The sequence below is a fragment of the Cyrtonyx montezumae genome, unplaced genomic scaffold, assembly GCF_038088225.1.
Source record: "Cyrtonyx montezumae isolate F1298 unplaced genomic scaffold, pur_monq_1.0 scaffold_23, whole genome shotgun sequence".
Classification (NCBI taxonomy): Eukaryota; Metazoa; Chordata; class Aves; order Galliformes; family Odontophoridae; genus Cyrtonyx; species Cyrtonyx montezumae.
Genome location: NW_027071970.1, coordinates 4898564 through 4915941, shown reverse-complemented (window position 1 = coordinate 4915941; position 17378 = coordinate 4898564). Strand labels below are relative to the sequence as shown.

General features: G+C 54.1%; 1 protein-coding gene across 1 annotated transcript; it reads left to right on the top strand.

Annotated features, from left to right (window-relative positions):
* The first annotated feature begins 1113 nt into the window (after positions 1 to 1113).
* Positions 1114 to 17227, top strand: MMP11 (matrix metallopeptidase 11). Its single transcript, XM_065738944.1, has 8 exons — positions 1114 to 1236; positions 8842 to 9083; positions 10208 to 10351; positions 11164 to 11297; positions 13927 to 14174; positions 14405 to 14618; positions 16198 to 16455; positions 16885 to 17227. The coding sequence occupies exons 1-8, from the start codon at positions 1114 to 1116 to the stop codon at positions 17016 to 17018; spliced, it is 1497 nt and encodes a 498-aa protein (XP_065595016.1). The 3' UTR covers positions 17019 to 17227.
* Positions 17228 to 17378: the final 151 nt, after the last annotated feature.

Below are 17378 nucleotides of genomic sequence, written 5' to 3'. Positions count from 1 at the left end.
ATACATTTCTTGAACCAATTTGCAGTTAAACTCTGCCAAGGGGATGCTGACACAGTGCAGGGCTTCTCCCCCACAGGAACCGAGAAACTGGAGCTGTGCACTGCCTGCCTCCATCTCCAGGCTGAGCAGATGGAGGCTTTGGCATCCCCAAAATGGGGGTTTACACTTCCTTCCCCTTCCTCAGCATCCTGCCTAGGGAAAGCCTTCCTGTGGGTGGTGAGTGATGGCACAAATGCAAAGCACTGATGCAAGCAAATTTCCTGCATTAAATCCAGAGACCAGATCTTCCCTGTGGGCACTGAAAGGTCCAGGTGTGCAGAGGACGGCTTTTGTCCTGGGGAGGGGAACTGGAAAACACCTTCACTGCCCTCCCATTTGCTCCCTCGTCCCAGGCATCAATCCTTTTCTGAACTGTCACAGATGACGGCAAACATCTGACCCATTTCTTCTAGCCTGCCTTGAGGCAGCTCCAAGAACTTTAGTGGCACCCCAAAAAACGCAGGGGGGGGGAGAATGGAGAACGTTTGCGGGATTTCAGCACCACTCTTCAATCCCCCCTCGCCCCGCAGAGCAGTCCCAACTTCAAACACCATCCCAGTGGGAGCAGAAACCTGCTTCGGGACGGGAGGAAGCGCTCGCGGCGTGTGTGCAACCCGCAGCCAGGTGCTGTCTCGCTGTAGATGCCGACGGCCGGAGGCGAAGCAGCACCGTCAGCCGAGGGGCAGCGGGGCACAGCACCGCAGCTCCTCCCTCTCTTCCTCGTCCTCCTCCTCCTCTCTCTCCCCCGGCCGGGGCTGCAGCCCCAGGCGGCCCCGCTCCGTCCGGCCGCGGTTCCCAGCACCTCCCTCCTTCCCAGCGGTGCGTGAAGCACGGGGTGGGGGGGGGAGGGGAGGGGTGGCCGGGGAGCTGCGGGGCGGCCCCGTTCCCTGCCGGCTCCGCCCGCGGTACCGGCGGGCCGCATCCCCTCGGCCCGCACGGCTGTAACCCGACGAGGGGAGAACAAAAGGCAGGAGCGGCGGCGGGCGGGAGGGAGGGAGGGAAGGAGGGAGGCGCGGGGGGAGGGCAGGCGGCCGCGGGGGGGATAAAAGGCGCTGCGGGACCCCCCCCCGCCCCATGTCCGAGCCCGCCCGCTCCGCACCGCCCGGCATGGCCCGCCCGCCGCTGCCCGCCGCCGCGCTGCTCGCCGCCGCCCTGCTGCACTGCGCGCCCGCAGCGCCCGCCCGCCGCCACAAGCCGGTGAGTCGGGGACGGCACCGGGACAAAGGGGGTTTTGCGAGAGAGGATCCCCCGCCTTAAAGGCATCGGAGCCGGCCGTGAGAGCGAGGAGACGGGATAACCGGAGGAGAGGGGCGAGCGGGCAGCGGGAGCCGCCGTGTCCCGGCAGCCGGGATGCGGCTGCGGTGCGGCTGTCGGGGAGCGGCGACGGGAGGCACCGGGAGAGCGCCTCGGAGCGCTCTCAGCGCGAGTGCTCCACCGGCGTGCCATAGAGCAACGGCAGGGCGGACGGCCGGTAGCGGCCCGAAGGGATTAGTCCGGGGTCTGCCCATGGTTTTATTATCAGCTCTGTCATCCGAGCACTTTCTAACTTGGCTGCTAAGCGTGCTGTGGGCTGGGACTTGGCACCGAGCAGCCTTGGCCCCCGAAGCGCTTGTATTATTCCAAACCAAATGTCACCGCTCCTGGCTCAGCTGCGCTCTGAGTTAGGTGAGGCCGGGCTCCCACCGCAGCTGGCCGGCTGCGGGCACGCAGGGCGGAGCGGGGCGTGCAGCCTGCCGTGCCGAGGTGCGGCACGCCGCTGGGATGCTGCCGCTCCCGCAGGGAGCCGTGCGGGCTCCGGACCTGCTGCCGGCAAGGAGCCATGAGGTTCCCAGGGACGGGATTGCCAGCCACGCGTGTCTCATCCTCCAGGCTTGGGTCTGGTCCTCGCGCTGCTCGTGTCCTTCTGACGGTGCTCGCAGCTGCTGGCCGGCTGCGGGGGTCGGCTGGGTCCCCCAGCTGGTAGCCTGCTGCCCCGGGACTGCTTCCTCCTCGCCCTGGGCTAGTGCACTCCGTCCTGAGTGCTCATACTTTTGTCTTGGCTGGAGAAACTCCACGTGACGCCCCTACAGATATGTTTTGCTAAGGAACATCTTGTGCTGGTGTGTTTGATCAGCCACGTGGAGCTCGGGGTTGTAAATCAACGTTTCATTCAGTCTTTGCACAGAGAGTGGCTGCGCTGCTTTGGGGTTTGAAATGGACAGATGTTTTTCCATCCTTTCAGACAGAAGTTCTCTCCACCCCAAACAGATTTCCTTTTGGGTACACATTCCTTATCTGGTGTCAAGGCTCTGGTGCCTCCGAGTACAGCCAGCATCACAGTGGCTGCTCTCAGCAAGATGACAGCAACGTGCCCCATCCCACTCCCAGAGCTCCCACTGGGGTGTGGAGCAGTGACTGCAGGGAGGGGGACTGCATGGTTGACAGCCCCTGCACATGAGTTTCTGGCCTCACCCCTTCTCTCCCCTGTCTCGTAAGAGAGCTCTGCCATGCCATCACAAACTCTCCTGGCTAATTTTAGTCCTTCCGCACAAAGAGATGTTTCTCCATGTCCAACTGCAGCTGTTTTCCTTCCTGTGCACCTTGTGCTGTCGGGTGATGAATGAGAAAAGAGCCACAGGGCTGAGCTGGGAAAGGAGGCTTGCTCCTCCGGCTCAGAAGATGCTGACTTCCTCGGGGTGTGCAGGGCAGCACTGCCAACGCCCCGGACCCAGACTGGGGCTGCTGGGTCCTCCAACACCAACTGACAACAACTGATAACTGGGAAGGGAGGGAAATTGAGGGTTAAAATTCATTTTAAGGCCAGGCTTTAAAAGCTGCGATCTTTGTAGCAAGCTTTGTAGCTCTCCTTCACTTTTATCTTAACGCTTAGGAAAGAGAAAACGGAGCGTAAAACACAGGCTGTGTCTGGTGTCCCCGGTAGAACCGGAGAACAAAAGAACTGCAGTCTCCGGGCAGCGCAGGGGCGCGTGCTGAATGCCTGCACTGCTTTTGGCCCCCCTGGGAATTCAAAGTCACTCCGTTTGCTGGGAAACTCTCCGTGGAAAAGCAGTGGCACGTCCCCAGCTGCCAGCACCATCACCTGGGAGCTGCACGCTGCCGCTGTGCCCCGAAGCTGACAGTGCTCGGATCCCCGTGCCGCTCCTGCAGCCCCCAGCTCTGCGGGTGGGGAGCGGAGCCGCGAGGCAGCTCCTGCAGGAAGGGTTTGATTTGCACTGTTTGGTTTGGCTATTTAAATACTGCAATGAGTGTTGGGGTAATTTTAGGCATGTTTATCCTCTGCTCTGGGAGAGACTCAAGACACATGTAAGCAGTTATTCTCCAGCGGGCCTGTTGCGTTTGTGCTTTCACATGCAACGCGCACACACCCTGCAGTGTGGCAAATGGGGTGCAGCTGACAAAGCAGGCTGGAAAGGGGGAAAAGGGCAGAGGGGAGAGAAGCGCTGGGTGAAGACCCCACGCTGCAGCACGCACTCACTGCTGCTCGCCCCCCCGTGTGCATCCTGCCCCAGCCCACTGCTCACAGGGTCTCGCAGAAGCAGGGTGAAGGTGCTGCTCAAAATGGGCTTCTGTGGAAAACTTTTCTTGCTGAGTCTGCTTGTAGCTGCCCTCGTCGCAGTGGGATTTAGGTCGCAGAGAGGCATCACAATCTCACACCATCTCACCTAAGTGGCTCTGAAAATTAGTAAACAGAGGAAGCCCGCTGGATATCGCCAGCAGGGGGACAGAGCTCGTCTTGTGGGTTTGGAGATCCCAGCCTGTGTTCCCTGAGGGCAGAACATCCCCCATAGCTCTGCACTGCGCCTGGTGGCTGTACCAGTGGGAGGTGTCCTGCCTGTTGTCCTTGGGCTGAGCACCAGTCGCTCATCGCTCACCTCAGCTTGGATGTAAATGCACAGTGAACAAAATATCTCAGCCCCTTCCTCCTCTGGCTGGAAAGTACTGCATCCTAGACTGGTTTCTTGTTTTCAAGGGGATTTCTAGGTCATCAGCCTAAGGGCTCTTGAAACCTTTCACTGTCCTGGCATCCTGGGGCTTGTTTGCTTTGTAAGTACTGCTACTTCTGGCAAACTGTTGCTTTGGTGACACCGGCAGCGTGGCTGCAGTGTTAATGAAGGACCAGACTCACAAACTGTCACGTAATTAAAGTGTCTGATAATAAAAATAGTCCTGCAGTGTTTATTCATTTGCTTTCTCTTGTTACATCAGAGCCTGAGCCTTTTCATTCTGACTGTGGGCATAAACATTTGCAGTCTATAATGTTTCATGTTCTGTGTTGCTTAGGAAAAATAAACATTTTCCTTCTTTCACTGCCAACAACAACTATCACCAAATAATCCGGAAACAAACCGTCAGGCCCCAGGAGGTCGTGCTTGGTGGTGCTATGAAGTATGGGAGTGAGCAGAGAGGAACCTCCAACTGTGTGTGAAGGCCAGGAACTGTGGCACCTCTCATCTGGCCTCGTTTGGCCTCGTCCTTTGCACTCTCTGCTCTGTCTGCAGTAGGACAGGGCTGCGGCCCAGCTTGGAGGAGCCAATCTCTACTCCATAGAGTGGGGTGGCCCTGGTTTTACTGCTAAGTAGCAGCTGTAGGTGCACTTGCAATCCAAGCCCTGCAGATCCATGCTGGGATGAGAAGCAGGCTGGCCTAAACGCTGGGCACAGTACTCTGTGCCTGAGGAAACCAGTACTGATGTCAGGCAAGAGCATCACTGCAGCGTGTTCAGGGGTGCAGAGCCACTGAGGGGGCACAGCTGCCTGACAGCAGACAGAAAAGAGGTGCTGGAACTCTCCTACATGAGAGCCACAAGAGAAGGCATCTCTGCTCTTCTCCACACACTGAGCTAAGGGAAGAGCTCCAAGGTGCAGACTCATGGCTGGGAGGAGGATAATCCTACTCACCAAAGGGGCACCAAATACTGGGGCCTCACCAAACACTCTGAGTAACAGAAGAAGAAAACAGGGAGAAATATAAAGCAGAAGAAGAAGGGACAGGGAGGTGGGGAGAAAGTCCATCTACTCATCCCATAGCAGAAGAGAAAACAGCCCCCAGCAACAGGGGAAGTATCCAAGACTGATGGGATTCATGCTGTATCTTGTCCAGTCCCTCCCATCTGACGGGGAGGGGGTCTCCTTTCATGTCTGTGTGCAGGAGTCAGCAGGAGCTCAGCCGTGGAGGTAATTAGGTGCATGACAGAGAAGACAAGTTTAAGTTCAGGGCAGGCAGCAGAGGATGGACCTGGGCAGAGGAGAGCACTGGGGTTGTTAGTACCAGACAGTGGCCTTGCTCTTGAGGTTTTTATACATCCACTGTAGCTGTGCTGCCCTGTCTGCTGCTCTTTCTGGGTGGCGAGTGCTGCCCACCACAATGAGGTTAAAGATGCTCCTGGCTCCTCAGGATGGCTGGGACACTTCCTGGGAAGTTTGGCTGATGTTCATCTGGCCCCATCAGAGCCAGAGAGATGTCTGTTGTGTCACAGAATTTGAGTGGTGAGACAGCTGGGAGGAACCGAGTGGGCAGTCAGTGCCTCCACGGTGACTTCTGCTCTCCCATGGAATCTGCCCTTTCCCTTCAGTTCCCCCTCAACCTTTTGGTCACAAGGCTGTTAGGAAGAGATTCTCTCTTTGCATGGCCCTCTTTGTGTATAGTTTTGTTCCTCTGTTCTTCTCTGCTCTTGGTTTCAGGCCTGGCAGCCCCTCTGCACTTGCTGACATTTTGCTGCTCAATCTCCATTGCGAAGCTTTGACTTCTTCCCCAGTGGAGAGCTGCCTGTTCCCATGTTCACTGGCCATCCCTGACTGTGGGTTATCCTGTGAAGGACAGAACTGTAGGGGTTGGAAGAGGCCTCTAGAAATCATCAAGTCCAAGTGGCTGCACACTGCTGTAGGCTCAGAGGCAAGGTTCTTGTGAGCTGGGGATCAGCAGTCACTGAGGAGAGCTGGCAGGCTCAGCCCTCTGCAGCCCTCAGCTCCCCCAGGCTGGTGGAAGAGAATTGCTGGAGGGTAAGGCAGGCTCTCATACTGTCTGGTTTCCCATCTTCCCTGCAGGTGGTGTCCTTGTGCTCTGACCCGGCCCTGCATTTGGCTGTTCTGAATGCCTTTCCTGGCTTGCAGGGTCCCTTTGCTTTTGGTCTTCAGTAATTCTTTCCCCACTGGTGGCAGGAGGGCAGGAGTAGGGATGCCCTCATGGTTACCCTACAGCCAGTGCCTTCCTAAACCCCTTTCCACAGGTTTGTCCTTGCTTTAGCAGCAGCATAGCTCTAAGCAAACCCCTATGCATACAGTTGGAGCATAACATGGCTCAAGAAAAAAAAGGAGTAGCTCCCTGAAATTCCCATACATATCCCAGAGATGGGTGGCTTCAGCACAGGGTGGGAGGGATGCAACCTTAAGTGAGAGGATGTGTTATCTGAGCCTTGGGAAGTGACTGCAGTGAGGTGTGTCCAGTCAAGGAGGCTGAAATCTCCAGCCTGATATGTCTCCTGAGCATTGTTTGGCAAGTGCTTTCTGCCTGTCACATTTCCCCTGGCTGGCTGTGCCTGCAGTGGCATTTTCCAGCCCTTTCCTGCTAATGTCAGTGTAGTGACGGCAGAGACTCTATGAACTACTGCTGTTTGTGTAGGGGTGCAGCAAGTGCAGGGGCAGCAGGGCAGGTCTAACCTCCTGCTTCCACCCAAGGGACCTGCTGGTGTCTCCTCCCAGGCCTGCTCAGGCTTGGTCATGGCAGCAGGCAGGCAGGTGGAGCAGGGAGGGTAAGGCTGGGTCTGGATGGCTGAAAGCTGGAGTTGGTGCCAGCAGCCTCGAGTTAACCAAACAGCAGGGACAAAATCTACCTGTACTCTGCCCCTGCACATAGGTTCCCTCAAGACAAGAAGGAAAAAAGTAATTCCTCCTCCCTGCCCCTGCTCAGTCATTAATCACCTCCAGTTTATGCCAGTGTTCCTAGCCAGAAAGCCAACAGTGGACTTTTCCTCCACCTGTAGGGCCTCCAGCAGTTTGGGTTGATCTTGTTATCACAGCCAAGACAGAAAGCCCACCTTCAGTGTCAGCCCACCTGCCTACCTTGGTGACTCCTGTCAGTTCCACAATGAGTGCTTCCCCTAGAGTCCATCTCCACTCCTGCTCCCCAGGTGCCCTGGAGTGGCTGCCCGGTGTCTCCTGGCCCTGGGGATGCAGGCACATTCATTACCCCACGGTAGCAGAGTGCTCCTGAGCAGTGCATGCAGTGTGGGAAGCCAAGAGCCTTTCAGGCTGGCCTTTGGTGAAAAGCATCAGCAGACACAGCTGCCATTATATGCTTGGCAGAGGGTCTCACGGGGGCTGAGAACAAAGTATTGTCCAGGACACAATCCTCATGAGCTCCTCCTGCCAGCTGTCCATCTCAGACATAAGCTGCCTGTGCAGGCAGGATGCCAGGCCACTCTTAGAGAGCTCAGCTTAGAAAGTCAGGTATCTTGCACTTGGCAGGGCTCCATCATTCTGTGGGAGCAGGCTGGTGTAGACTCTCCTTGCACCCTCCTTCCACTAAAGGATTAGATAGATTCCCCATGCCATACTGGCTGGTGGGTTGAGTGGGCTTTGCTGTGCAGGACATAAAATGGTTTCCTTTGCACTTGTTTGTGGTGTGTGAAAGTGCAGCGGGATGCCAGGATGAGGTTGATACAGAGGCTGGTTTGTAAGGCAAAGGCTGGCAGATGCCAAGCCTCAGGCTGGCTGACTGGCAGGGGGGACAAACCAGCACACCGAAGTAGTGACAGACATATGAAGAGCTGGACACCTGAACTGCACCTTGTGCAATCTCTCTGGCTCCTGTGCCCATCCATGCACCACTCCGAGGCACGGGGCAGTCTCAGAGTGAAAGCCCAGTAGCGGAATTAATGCCAAGGGCTTCACACTTCATTCCTGCCCGCATGAATGGGCTCATTGTAGGGGAACAGAGGGCCGGCAGCACGCGGATTACACGGCATCGCGGCAGCACTGGCGCGGCGCCAGCCCAACCCCTTGAGTCCTCAGGCAGACGGAGAGGTGGCCTGAAAGAAGGCAGCTCTCTGCAAGGGAAGGAAGAGACCCCTACACCAGAATCAGGCCTGTGGGACAGAGCCTGCATGCTTGAGCAGATGCATTGCTGCTGCATCTCAAGCCTTTCTGGTGCTCAAGCACGTTTATATTTGGCTGCACAGAACCAGGCAAAAAGGGCTGAGTTTGGACCCAGGGCTCACGCAGCATGGTGACGTGGGAAGCAAGCACCCCCTCACCCTACATGCCTCCCAGCAGGTTGGGGATTAAGCTTGACATATCATGGTGGTCCTGTGCCCTGTAATCCTGCTGCTAGTTGGGAAACCAACTAATCAACTAATTAGCACTAATTAATGCTTCGGAGAGGAACCACGCTTTTCTAATTAAGCGTGAAAGAGTGCAAGCAGAGCCATAGGCATAGTGAGGCAAGGGGAGATGGTCTTGTCCTCTCTCTCACAGGGATCTCAGACAGTGACAGGAACTGCAGGAACAGCCACTGCCGCTCTATCATCCTCCAGATCCATGCATCCTGCTCCCAAGCTTGCGCAGTCCCTGAGCCATGCCAAGGGTCTGCTTACCACACTACAATATCATAGGAGGGAGAACGGGGAGCACAACCATGTGCTGGGGACTAAAGGCTTCCTCCTGTTCACATCACCTCCAACCACAGAAGAGCCCAGGGAGAGGTGGAACTCACCTCTGCAGGTCTGCTGTTGGTAGATGTCCATCCCTCCATCAAGACCTTTCATATCCAAGGCAATGAAGTGACAGCTTTGCTTTTCTCTTCCAGGACATGTCTCGAAAACATCACACCTGGAAGGAGCAGAGTCCCTGGCTTTCATCCCTGATGGGAACCGGTGTGCCCACCAAGGGCTTCCCCACGGGTGCGGATGAGCGTGCGGCACGCTGGAGCCCCCCGCGCTGCGGTGTGCCAGACCTCCCAGCACTGCAGGACGGCCAGAACGGGCGCAACCGGCAGAAACGCTTCGTCCTGTCCGGGGGACGCTGGGACAAGACTGACCTCACCTACAAGTAAGAGAGACGTGAAATGAGAGTAACGCTGAACGACTTCTCCCTCCTCCATCTGATGTCCCCTGACTGTGGCATGCTGTGATGTGCTAATAAAGCAGGAGGGCAGCCACCTCCCCATCCCCTCACACACATGTTCCTGTAATGCAGATGCTTGCTCCTCCATCCTAACATCTTCTGCACAGCCACCCCTCGGCCTGTCCACAGCAGCATCCTGGTGCTTGCCTTTGCTTCCCCATATCAAAGCCCAACGCACACTGAGCTGTGCCTCTGCCACCAGCACGCTCCTGCTGTGCTTCTGACCCCCACAGCCATCATTCCAAACCTCACAGTTTGTTTTTAAAAGTCCATTTTATACAGCTGTTATTGATGTTCCCATAAACATAATTTTGGTATCAAGTTTTGCCCAAACCAGCCCACACATTCTCAACTGCAGATCTGCTGATCAGGTTTAAGGGAAGGTTGCGTTGTCTCCCCAGTTACCCACAGGGTATGAGTACAGAAGCGAGCACACTTGTATGGACTTCAACAGCACGTAAATAATCTTTTGTTTAACTGAGTGCAGGAGACTGTTCCTCACAGTGTCAGGAGGCTACAGATGAAAGAAAGGCTCCTTCCATTTTTCACTTTCGTCAACAGTGTTAAAGAAGGAAACACAGCTGAGATGAGCACGCACCAGTTCTGTTAACGAAAGGGAAAGCGAGCTCCCTCTGCAGTAGATTTGACACTGGTTATATTGCAGGGGGCAGAAGAGGCAGCAACTGCTCTGAGCAAACCCAGATTTCCAGGGTCAAAAATTGCAGAGACTGAGAGGTTGAAAGTACATCACACCACTCATGGGCACCTTCGCAGGGGTGGCCTCAAAGGGACAGAGCTGCAGCCCTTCATCCAGAGCTCTCCAGAGCTCACCTCTGGGCTCAGCAGCCCGAGGGTTTCAGCACTGATGGAATCTGTCTGCTGCAGTGCTGCATGGAAGAGAGTGCTGGAATGGAGCTCATCTGGATTGGAGATGCTGGGGTGCCAAGAGGGAGTGGCAGCCCTCTTGATGCCGATCCTATAGCTAGTGACAGCAGTGTCCATGGGACAGTGGCTGATGCCTTTTTCCCCTGGTGTCTTCTGCCTTTCAGAATTATCAGGTTCCCATGGCAACTTGTAAAAGCCAAGGTGAGAAGGACCATCGAGGAGGCTCTGAAAGTCTGGAGTGATGTGACACCACTGACCTTCACTGAGGTTCAGGAGGGCCGGGCTGACATTGTCATTGATTTCACGAGGTGAGCAGCACTGTGTATGAGGTGCCAGGCCTGCAGCTAAGCTGTCAGTGCAGTGCAGGCGCTGACATGGAGGCTCACATTTCAGCTCTCAGACTTCGGCATGTTTTTGGTTCTTAGTCAGATGTGGGCCACTTACTGTAAATGCAGCTGTTCCATGCTGGCTAAGCACAGTACTGTTACTAATCCTTCATTAATTTTCTGTGTATATTTACATTTCTCTGCCCACAGGCTGTTTTCCTAAGTGTTTGTTTTGATGTTTCATCTTCGGGTCCTCCGTCCTGTCCCCTGACAGAACGATGTAACTGTCTGCCTGAAGACAAATATAGCTTCCTGCTTAAATGAATTTTGGCTCTTGGCCTGAAATTCACGGTTGGCAAAACATGCACAGGGGCAAAAACTTCCCTCCGTGGTCTGTTTGCACAAATGGCAGTGGAGCTCATCCAAGCAGCGATGCGATTGGTGTTCTGTGTATTTGCCTGTGCCACCCTCAGCTCTTTAAAGTGGTCACTCATGGGTTTCCTTCAGTTGTCAACAGTGGGCTCGGCTTGAGTCAGGACCTGAGGATTTGGCAGGGCTCTTCAGAGGCCCCTCTGCTCCCCCTGGGCTCGGTGTGGTGGAGTTCTGCTTCCTCTCTCCCCAGCACAGAACCAGGCTGGCAGCGACCTGGAGGGCTCCAAGCAGTCAGTCATGGGCTGAGCTTGCAGCAGGAGGGAGCTGCCATCTCCTCAGCGTGACTCTGCTTTTGTTCACACAATGCTCTGCACCTGAACCACGTGGCTGCGTGTTTGAGGTGCGCTGCGGTTTCCCTCCAGGTACTGGCATGGTGACAATTTGCCCTTTGATGGACCCGGAGGGATCCTGGCACATGCATTCTTCCCCAAGACGCATCGGGAAGGAGATGTCCATTTTGACTACGATGAGACCTGGACCATTGGGAACAACCTGGGTACGGTACTGTCATGGGAGCTGTGGTGTGCTGGGTGCCTGCCAGCGTGCTTAGAAATGATTTAATGGTGCCCTGAGTGGGGCTCCTGCAAAACTGATGCACAACCATCGTTTCTGTGGGATGCATTGGCACTTCCTGGACTTCTTTGTCCTCTTCCAGCCATAGCAAAGCCTGTGCCCAGCACCAGCACCCTGGGCTCCCAGAGCAGACAGAGGCTCATGCACTGGGTGACACACCAAGTGGCCTCCAAAGGACAGCATAGCAGCCAGGCCTCAGACTCAGTCCTACGTGCCCTCAGAGTATTTTCTCTTTGAAAAAGTCCATAAAGGGAAGCTACCCAGGCTCCAGTTCTGTCCCTGTGGCCTGGGAATGCTCTGACCATAAACAATGCCACTGCAAGTCAAGACTTTTTTTTCTTTGCTAATAATAGATCAGAGCTGGTAGCTCACTGCTCAGGCATTTGGGGCCTGGCGTCACAGTATCCATGTGATACAACAGTACCACTTGGGACCGTCTGGATCAGTGCCCACAGCATCCATTTATGCAAGAGCCACCAAAACTAGTGCAGGGACAAAGACACAAAGACAAAGCCCAAGTTAAATCTCTGCCTCTCTAAGGTTCTCCAAATATTTTGTCCACACTGATGTTCAGGGCTCAAATGGGGCCCCCTCAAGTCCAATTCTGTCAGCTGAATGCCAACTTGGTTCTGTGGGGGACAGGACTGTCACGTCTCCAACCTGGTCCATGCTACCCCAATATAAGAATCACAGAGCGCCAGGTCTTGCTGCAGAAACCTTTCTGATACTCAGGGACAGGTGGGCTCTGCCACTTTGCAACCCCCCCCCCCCCACTCCCCCCCATTGGGGCTGCACATGCTGAAGAATTTCCTACATTCTCTCATAGACAGTGTTGGAGGCAAACCAGAACTGTCAAAACAGATGCCAGTTCCCATCAGAATCCAGCCCTGTTCCATGGCCTTTTTCCCCCTCTGCCTTCCATAAATAAATGCTATAAAAGGTCTTTGCAGCTAATTGCTATTTAATATGCCAAAAGAGCTTTATGATATAAACACGGTTTAATCCTTTCCTCAGCCCTCAGAGATAGGAAAATCCTTAGCCTAATTATACACATGGAGAGCAGAGGGGGTAAGGTGCCTTGAGGTCAGCCCAGAGCCATTCAGGGAACAGGACTCCATGCAGAGGACCTCCTGTGAGGGACAGTGAAGTGCCCAGCACAGCTCCTGCAGACGTGCTGTCCTTCGCCTCCCTGGAGAATCTGACAGTAGTGCTGCAGATCTGCCAACACTGGAAAGCATCGAGTGAGGAGCCTGCCAAGCTAAACAGAAGTGTCTGAAAGTTTGTAATAAATCACTGACACAGAGATCCCGCTTTGCCAGCTGACCTAGGTGTGTTGATTTAATTGTGTCAGTGCTGCAAAAATTCATCGCTTCTACTTGTGACTGACCAGCAGAGGAAGACCAGGGCTCACCTTCCCCTCCACCCTTCCCAGGAGTCCTTCCAGCTGCATTCCCCATCCCGGTGCTGAGCAGTGACCTGCTCCCCTGGGCCACCAGGGAAATCCTGCTGGGAGCAGTGAGACCAGCTGACTCACATCCCTGCCTTTCTCATCACCTGGGCTGCAGCTCGGAGGATTTCTGGCCGAAGGCAAGAGAAGGAATACGCTGAGACTTGTCAACAAACAGCCTCTGCTCACAAGCTTTGCTGCTTAATGTTTCTCTTACAGACTTCCCTAAAATGTATCTACTTCAACAAGGATCTATTGGAACTAAATAACATCTGCCAGCCAAGCAATATTTTTGTTTACTGAAACACACTTTTCTCTTTTTACTCTTACAGATGCTGTCAGATCACACACTCCCCAAATACAATTTCCCATACAATGCTGGTGAAAAAGGGCAGGTCTTAACACTGGAGGAATTTTTATGTGCCTGTCTTTTAATGCCCTCTTCTTGCCACAGTCCGTACACACGCAATAAATGAGCTCCCTCTGCTGTCTGCGCGGCAGCCACCACTCGCAGATTTCACTCCCAGAGGAATCACCACTGACACCAGGAGCTGCCATAGCAGGCATGATACAAATGGTACCTGCTGCATTACAGCTGTATTCAACAACTGTTGCAAACCTGAGTGAACAAAAAACAGCCTTTCTACCCTCCACCTACATCTATAGGCCAGGTTTCCTTCTTTCTGCAAAATTCTCCTTTCCAAAAGCATGTGAAAAACCTTCATCTTCCTGATAGCTAATGAGTGCAGAAGTCCCTGGAGACAGAATTACAGATTAACAACATGCCCAGGCTAATACCTGAGCATATCTGTGTTCACTCACAGAGCCCTGGAATCAGTGGATCCCTCAATTATGTCCTTTGATTCCCTAAAAGCACACACAAACAAGGTATAGAGCTATACAGGAAAACATCCGGGAACAATCAGCAAGCTAGATTTCTATTGCTGGGTGTCAGACTCCTAGAGCACACCTCAGTGCACTGCCAGGAGCTGATGATCAGCAGCAATGAGCCTAAAAGGAATGTCTGTGAGTGTCCTGTCTGCAAGTACAGCCTGCCCATCTCAAACAAACAGGCACAAGTGTCTCCTGTCTCGTCCCTCTGCAGGCACTGACCTCCTCCAGGTGGCTGCTCATGAGTTTGGCCACGTGCTGGGCCTGCAGCACACAACTGTCTCCAAGTCACTGATGTCTCCTTTCTACATCTTCCGCTACCCACTGAGCCTGAGTGAGGATGACAAGCAAGGTATCCAGTACCTCTATGGGAAACCCAAACTGGATCCTGACCCAACCCCAACGCAGCCAGCAGAGCTGCCCCAGCCAGACCTTGAAACAAATGAGATCACCAGCGTGGAGGTAAGTGAACAGCTTGTCTGTGTCTCCTTTAGCACCACATCTTGTTCTCAGCTGTTGGGACTGCCCACACCATGAGGCCAGCAGCAGGCTTGCACATGATTTGATGTCCATTTTCCTCCCACACCACTGAGCCCTGCTGTAGGACATGGATGTGGGGATGTCTCATCAGCTGAACCCAGCCTGGGTGAGGGCTGTGGGTCCCAGCTCCTGACCAGGCCGTGCTTTGGCAGGCTGTGCAGCCCGATGCCTGTGAGACAGCTTTTGACGCCGCAGCCACCATCCGGGGAGAGCTGTTCTTCTTCACGTCCCGCTACGTGTGGCGGCTCCGAGCTGGAAAGCTGCAGGCTGGCTACCCAGCTCTGGCCTCACGTCACTGGCAGGGGATCCCAAGCTCTGTCGATGCCACCTTCGAGGACCCCCTGGGCAATATCTGGTTTTTCCAAGGTAAGAGCTGGACTGGGATCAGACAGCTCAGAAGTGAATCTTTTTTACAGAGGGGGATTCAGGACCCAACAAGTACCTGGGAAGAGAAACCCTTAGGATACATTCAGCAGACCATGCTCCTTGCTGTTTATTTCTTTCTCTGTTTAAACTTTTTTTTAGCAGATATCAAGGGGGGAAAAGAGAAGAAACAGTCACCTTTCTTTTAGACACAGCCATTCTCCTCTGAAACACAACTGTTTTGAGCCTCTGACCTGGCCATGCTGCTGGCAGAGAAGGAGGAAGGAAATACTTGCAACATCTTCCTTGGGGATGGAAACAGGAGAAAAAGAACAGGTTCATCCCTGTCTGCAGTCACTGAGTTTTGGTAGCACCCCAAAACTGTGAGCCCACAAAGCGGAGAGCCTTTGTGCAGAGCCACACAGCCTCCAACCACCACAGGGATTCAGTCACCACAGAGAGACCTTCCTCTGGACAGCTCTGGAGCTTAAGACCAGCAATGACTCCTGTTTCAGCTCCACTGTTTTCTCTAATACTCTTTCCAAGAGCGTATTTAATAGCAGGGATGTAGAACTATGTAACTGCACAGCTGCCTGGGTGTGCATGCCCACTGTGTACCGTGAGACCAAGCACAGAAACCACACCAAGTAGCTCTGCAGGCAGCTTTACCACGTAAACAGACTGCTTAGCATCTCACCTGCAGATGAGGTTTACAGTGTGAAAATTGGCAGGCTATCACCACGAGTTTATATGAGATAAGGGGAAAGTATTACATGCCACAGGGCAATTACAGAGATTTCCATTTTAATCTAAACTGGAAATATGTTCCCAGACTCTGTTTCAGCTTGGCAACAAGAAATTTGGTTCTGTAGCTTGCCTCCCTCTCTACAGCCACACGTCCCCCTTTATTCCTGTGCATGTCCATGTATGATTTCCTCCAAATAAGCTGGTAGGTTAGGGGCTGATCCCTGCACTCTATCCCATGCACAGATGTGGCACACAAGGAACACACCCCCTTGAGCCAGGCCATGACCCATATTGCTTCTCCACACCCACCTGGCAGCCCCAGGCCTCACCACAGAGATGCCACAGGAATCAGCCTTTGTCTTGTCAAACTCTACAGCTTTGTGATTTCTTTATCCAACAATGGGTTCTACTCTTTTTTCAGCATAGCCAGGGCAAACTCAAAGCTCAGGGTTGATTCATCTGCCCAAACACATCCTTGAAAACTACAGGCAATCCCATCTGACTGGAGCAACTAGAGAGAAACATCCTTCAAATGCACACAGGCCTCTGCAACACCACAACCATGAGTCTGTGAGAGGCCAGGCAAGGCAGCCTGACAACACATACATAAAGCTAAATCTTTTATTATAACTTCCACAAACACAGAAAAGATAGCTGCTAAGAGTCCTCCTGATCCCACCACTGACAATTCTGGGTTGAATTGAGGGTAAAATTGAACTCCTTACCCATCTGGCACTGTAGCTGTTCTGCACAGCTTGTCTGCAATTTAGTGCCAAATCACCCAACATCTAAGAACCTCTGAACGTGTCTCTCCCCTTTTCCATCTCCTAATCAGATTCTCAGTACTGGATTTATGATGGTGAGAGACGAGTCTCCGGTCCCACCCCCACTGCGGAGCTGGGCCTCCCTGCTTCCCCAGTGCAGGCAGCTCTGGTGTGGGGGGCTGAGAAGAACAAGATCTACATCTTCAGTGGAGGCAACTACTGGCGTTTCAACCCTCGCACACGCCAGGTGGACAACATCTACCCCCGGACCATGGCAGACTGGCGCGGTGTCCCACAGGAGATCGATGCTGCTTTTCAGGATGAGTTTGGTCAGTGCCAGCAATGGGTCTGCTCTGCAGCATACGCTCAGGCTGAGGCTACTTCCCACCAGGAACATTTAGACATTTGGTAGCAGTGGACACTTCCCAGCCGTTGCACACACCATAGAGTTTGTAGAGATTGAGACAAGTCCCTCCTGCGGGCAGGGAACTGAAGCTTCTTCCACGAACGAGAGGGGTTTTATAAGTATTAATTAGAACAGTCAACACTCTGATAGAGAAAGCCAAAAGTGGTAAATGAATGGTCACAGACCTGGCTGTTACCACTCCCAGCAACGACAGCAATGCACAGACTACAGCAGCTCTGCCCACAGCTCAGCCCAGGCAGCCGTGCTGAACAAACTGGCTGCTTTCAGTACTACCTCGTGCTGAAAGCTGAGCAAAGGCTATCCCACCAACCCCTCCCTCTCTCCTCCGCAGGTTTTGCTTACTTCCTGAGAGGCCGAGACTACTGGAAGTTCGACCCCGTCCAGGTGAAGGTGCTGGAGGGTTACCCGCGCCAGATCAGCCAGGACTTCTTCAGCTGCACACCTTCCTCCAACTCCTTCCGATGAAGGAGCGTCCCCCACTTTTCCCTTCCATCCCTGAGCTCCAGCGGCCACAGAGGGCTCCGCTGCCAGCCCGGGGCTCCTTTCAGGCACAGTGTCTGACACAACAGACGTCTGTCACAAGCAGTGACAAAGTTTGCTCCTCCCCTGTTCCAGCAGCAGCCCCAGCTTGGGTCACTATCAGTACAAAAGCCATCTGCCACATCCTTTACAGACGCGGCCAGGCTCTTCCAGCGGTATCATCCCGACAGCCATCGAGCCCGCCTGGAACGGGACCACCCCGTCCTCCTTCGCCCTGGGACCCCTTCCCACAGCACCGACCCCACGGCGCTGCCCAGCGCAGCGATGCCGACCCCAACGCCGCAG

Excerpts from the sequence above, each read along its gene's own strand:
- MMP11 (XM_065738944.1), top strand. The coding sequence starts at position 1,114 with ATGTCCGAGCCCGCCCGCTCCGCACCGCCCGGCATGGCCCGCCCGCCG. Across the intron at positions 11,298-13,926 it reads GACCATTGGGAACAACCTGG|GCACTGACCTCCTCCAGGTG; the intron begins GTACGGTACTGT and ends GTCCCTCTGCAG. Across the intron at positions 14,175-14,404 it reads ATGAGATCACCAGCGTGGAG|GCTGTGCAGCCCGATGCCTG; the intron begins GTAAGTGAACAG and ends GTGCTTTGGCAG.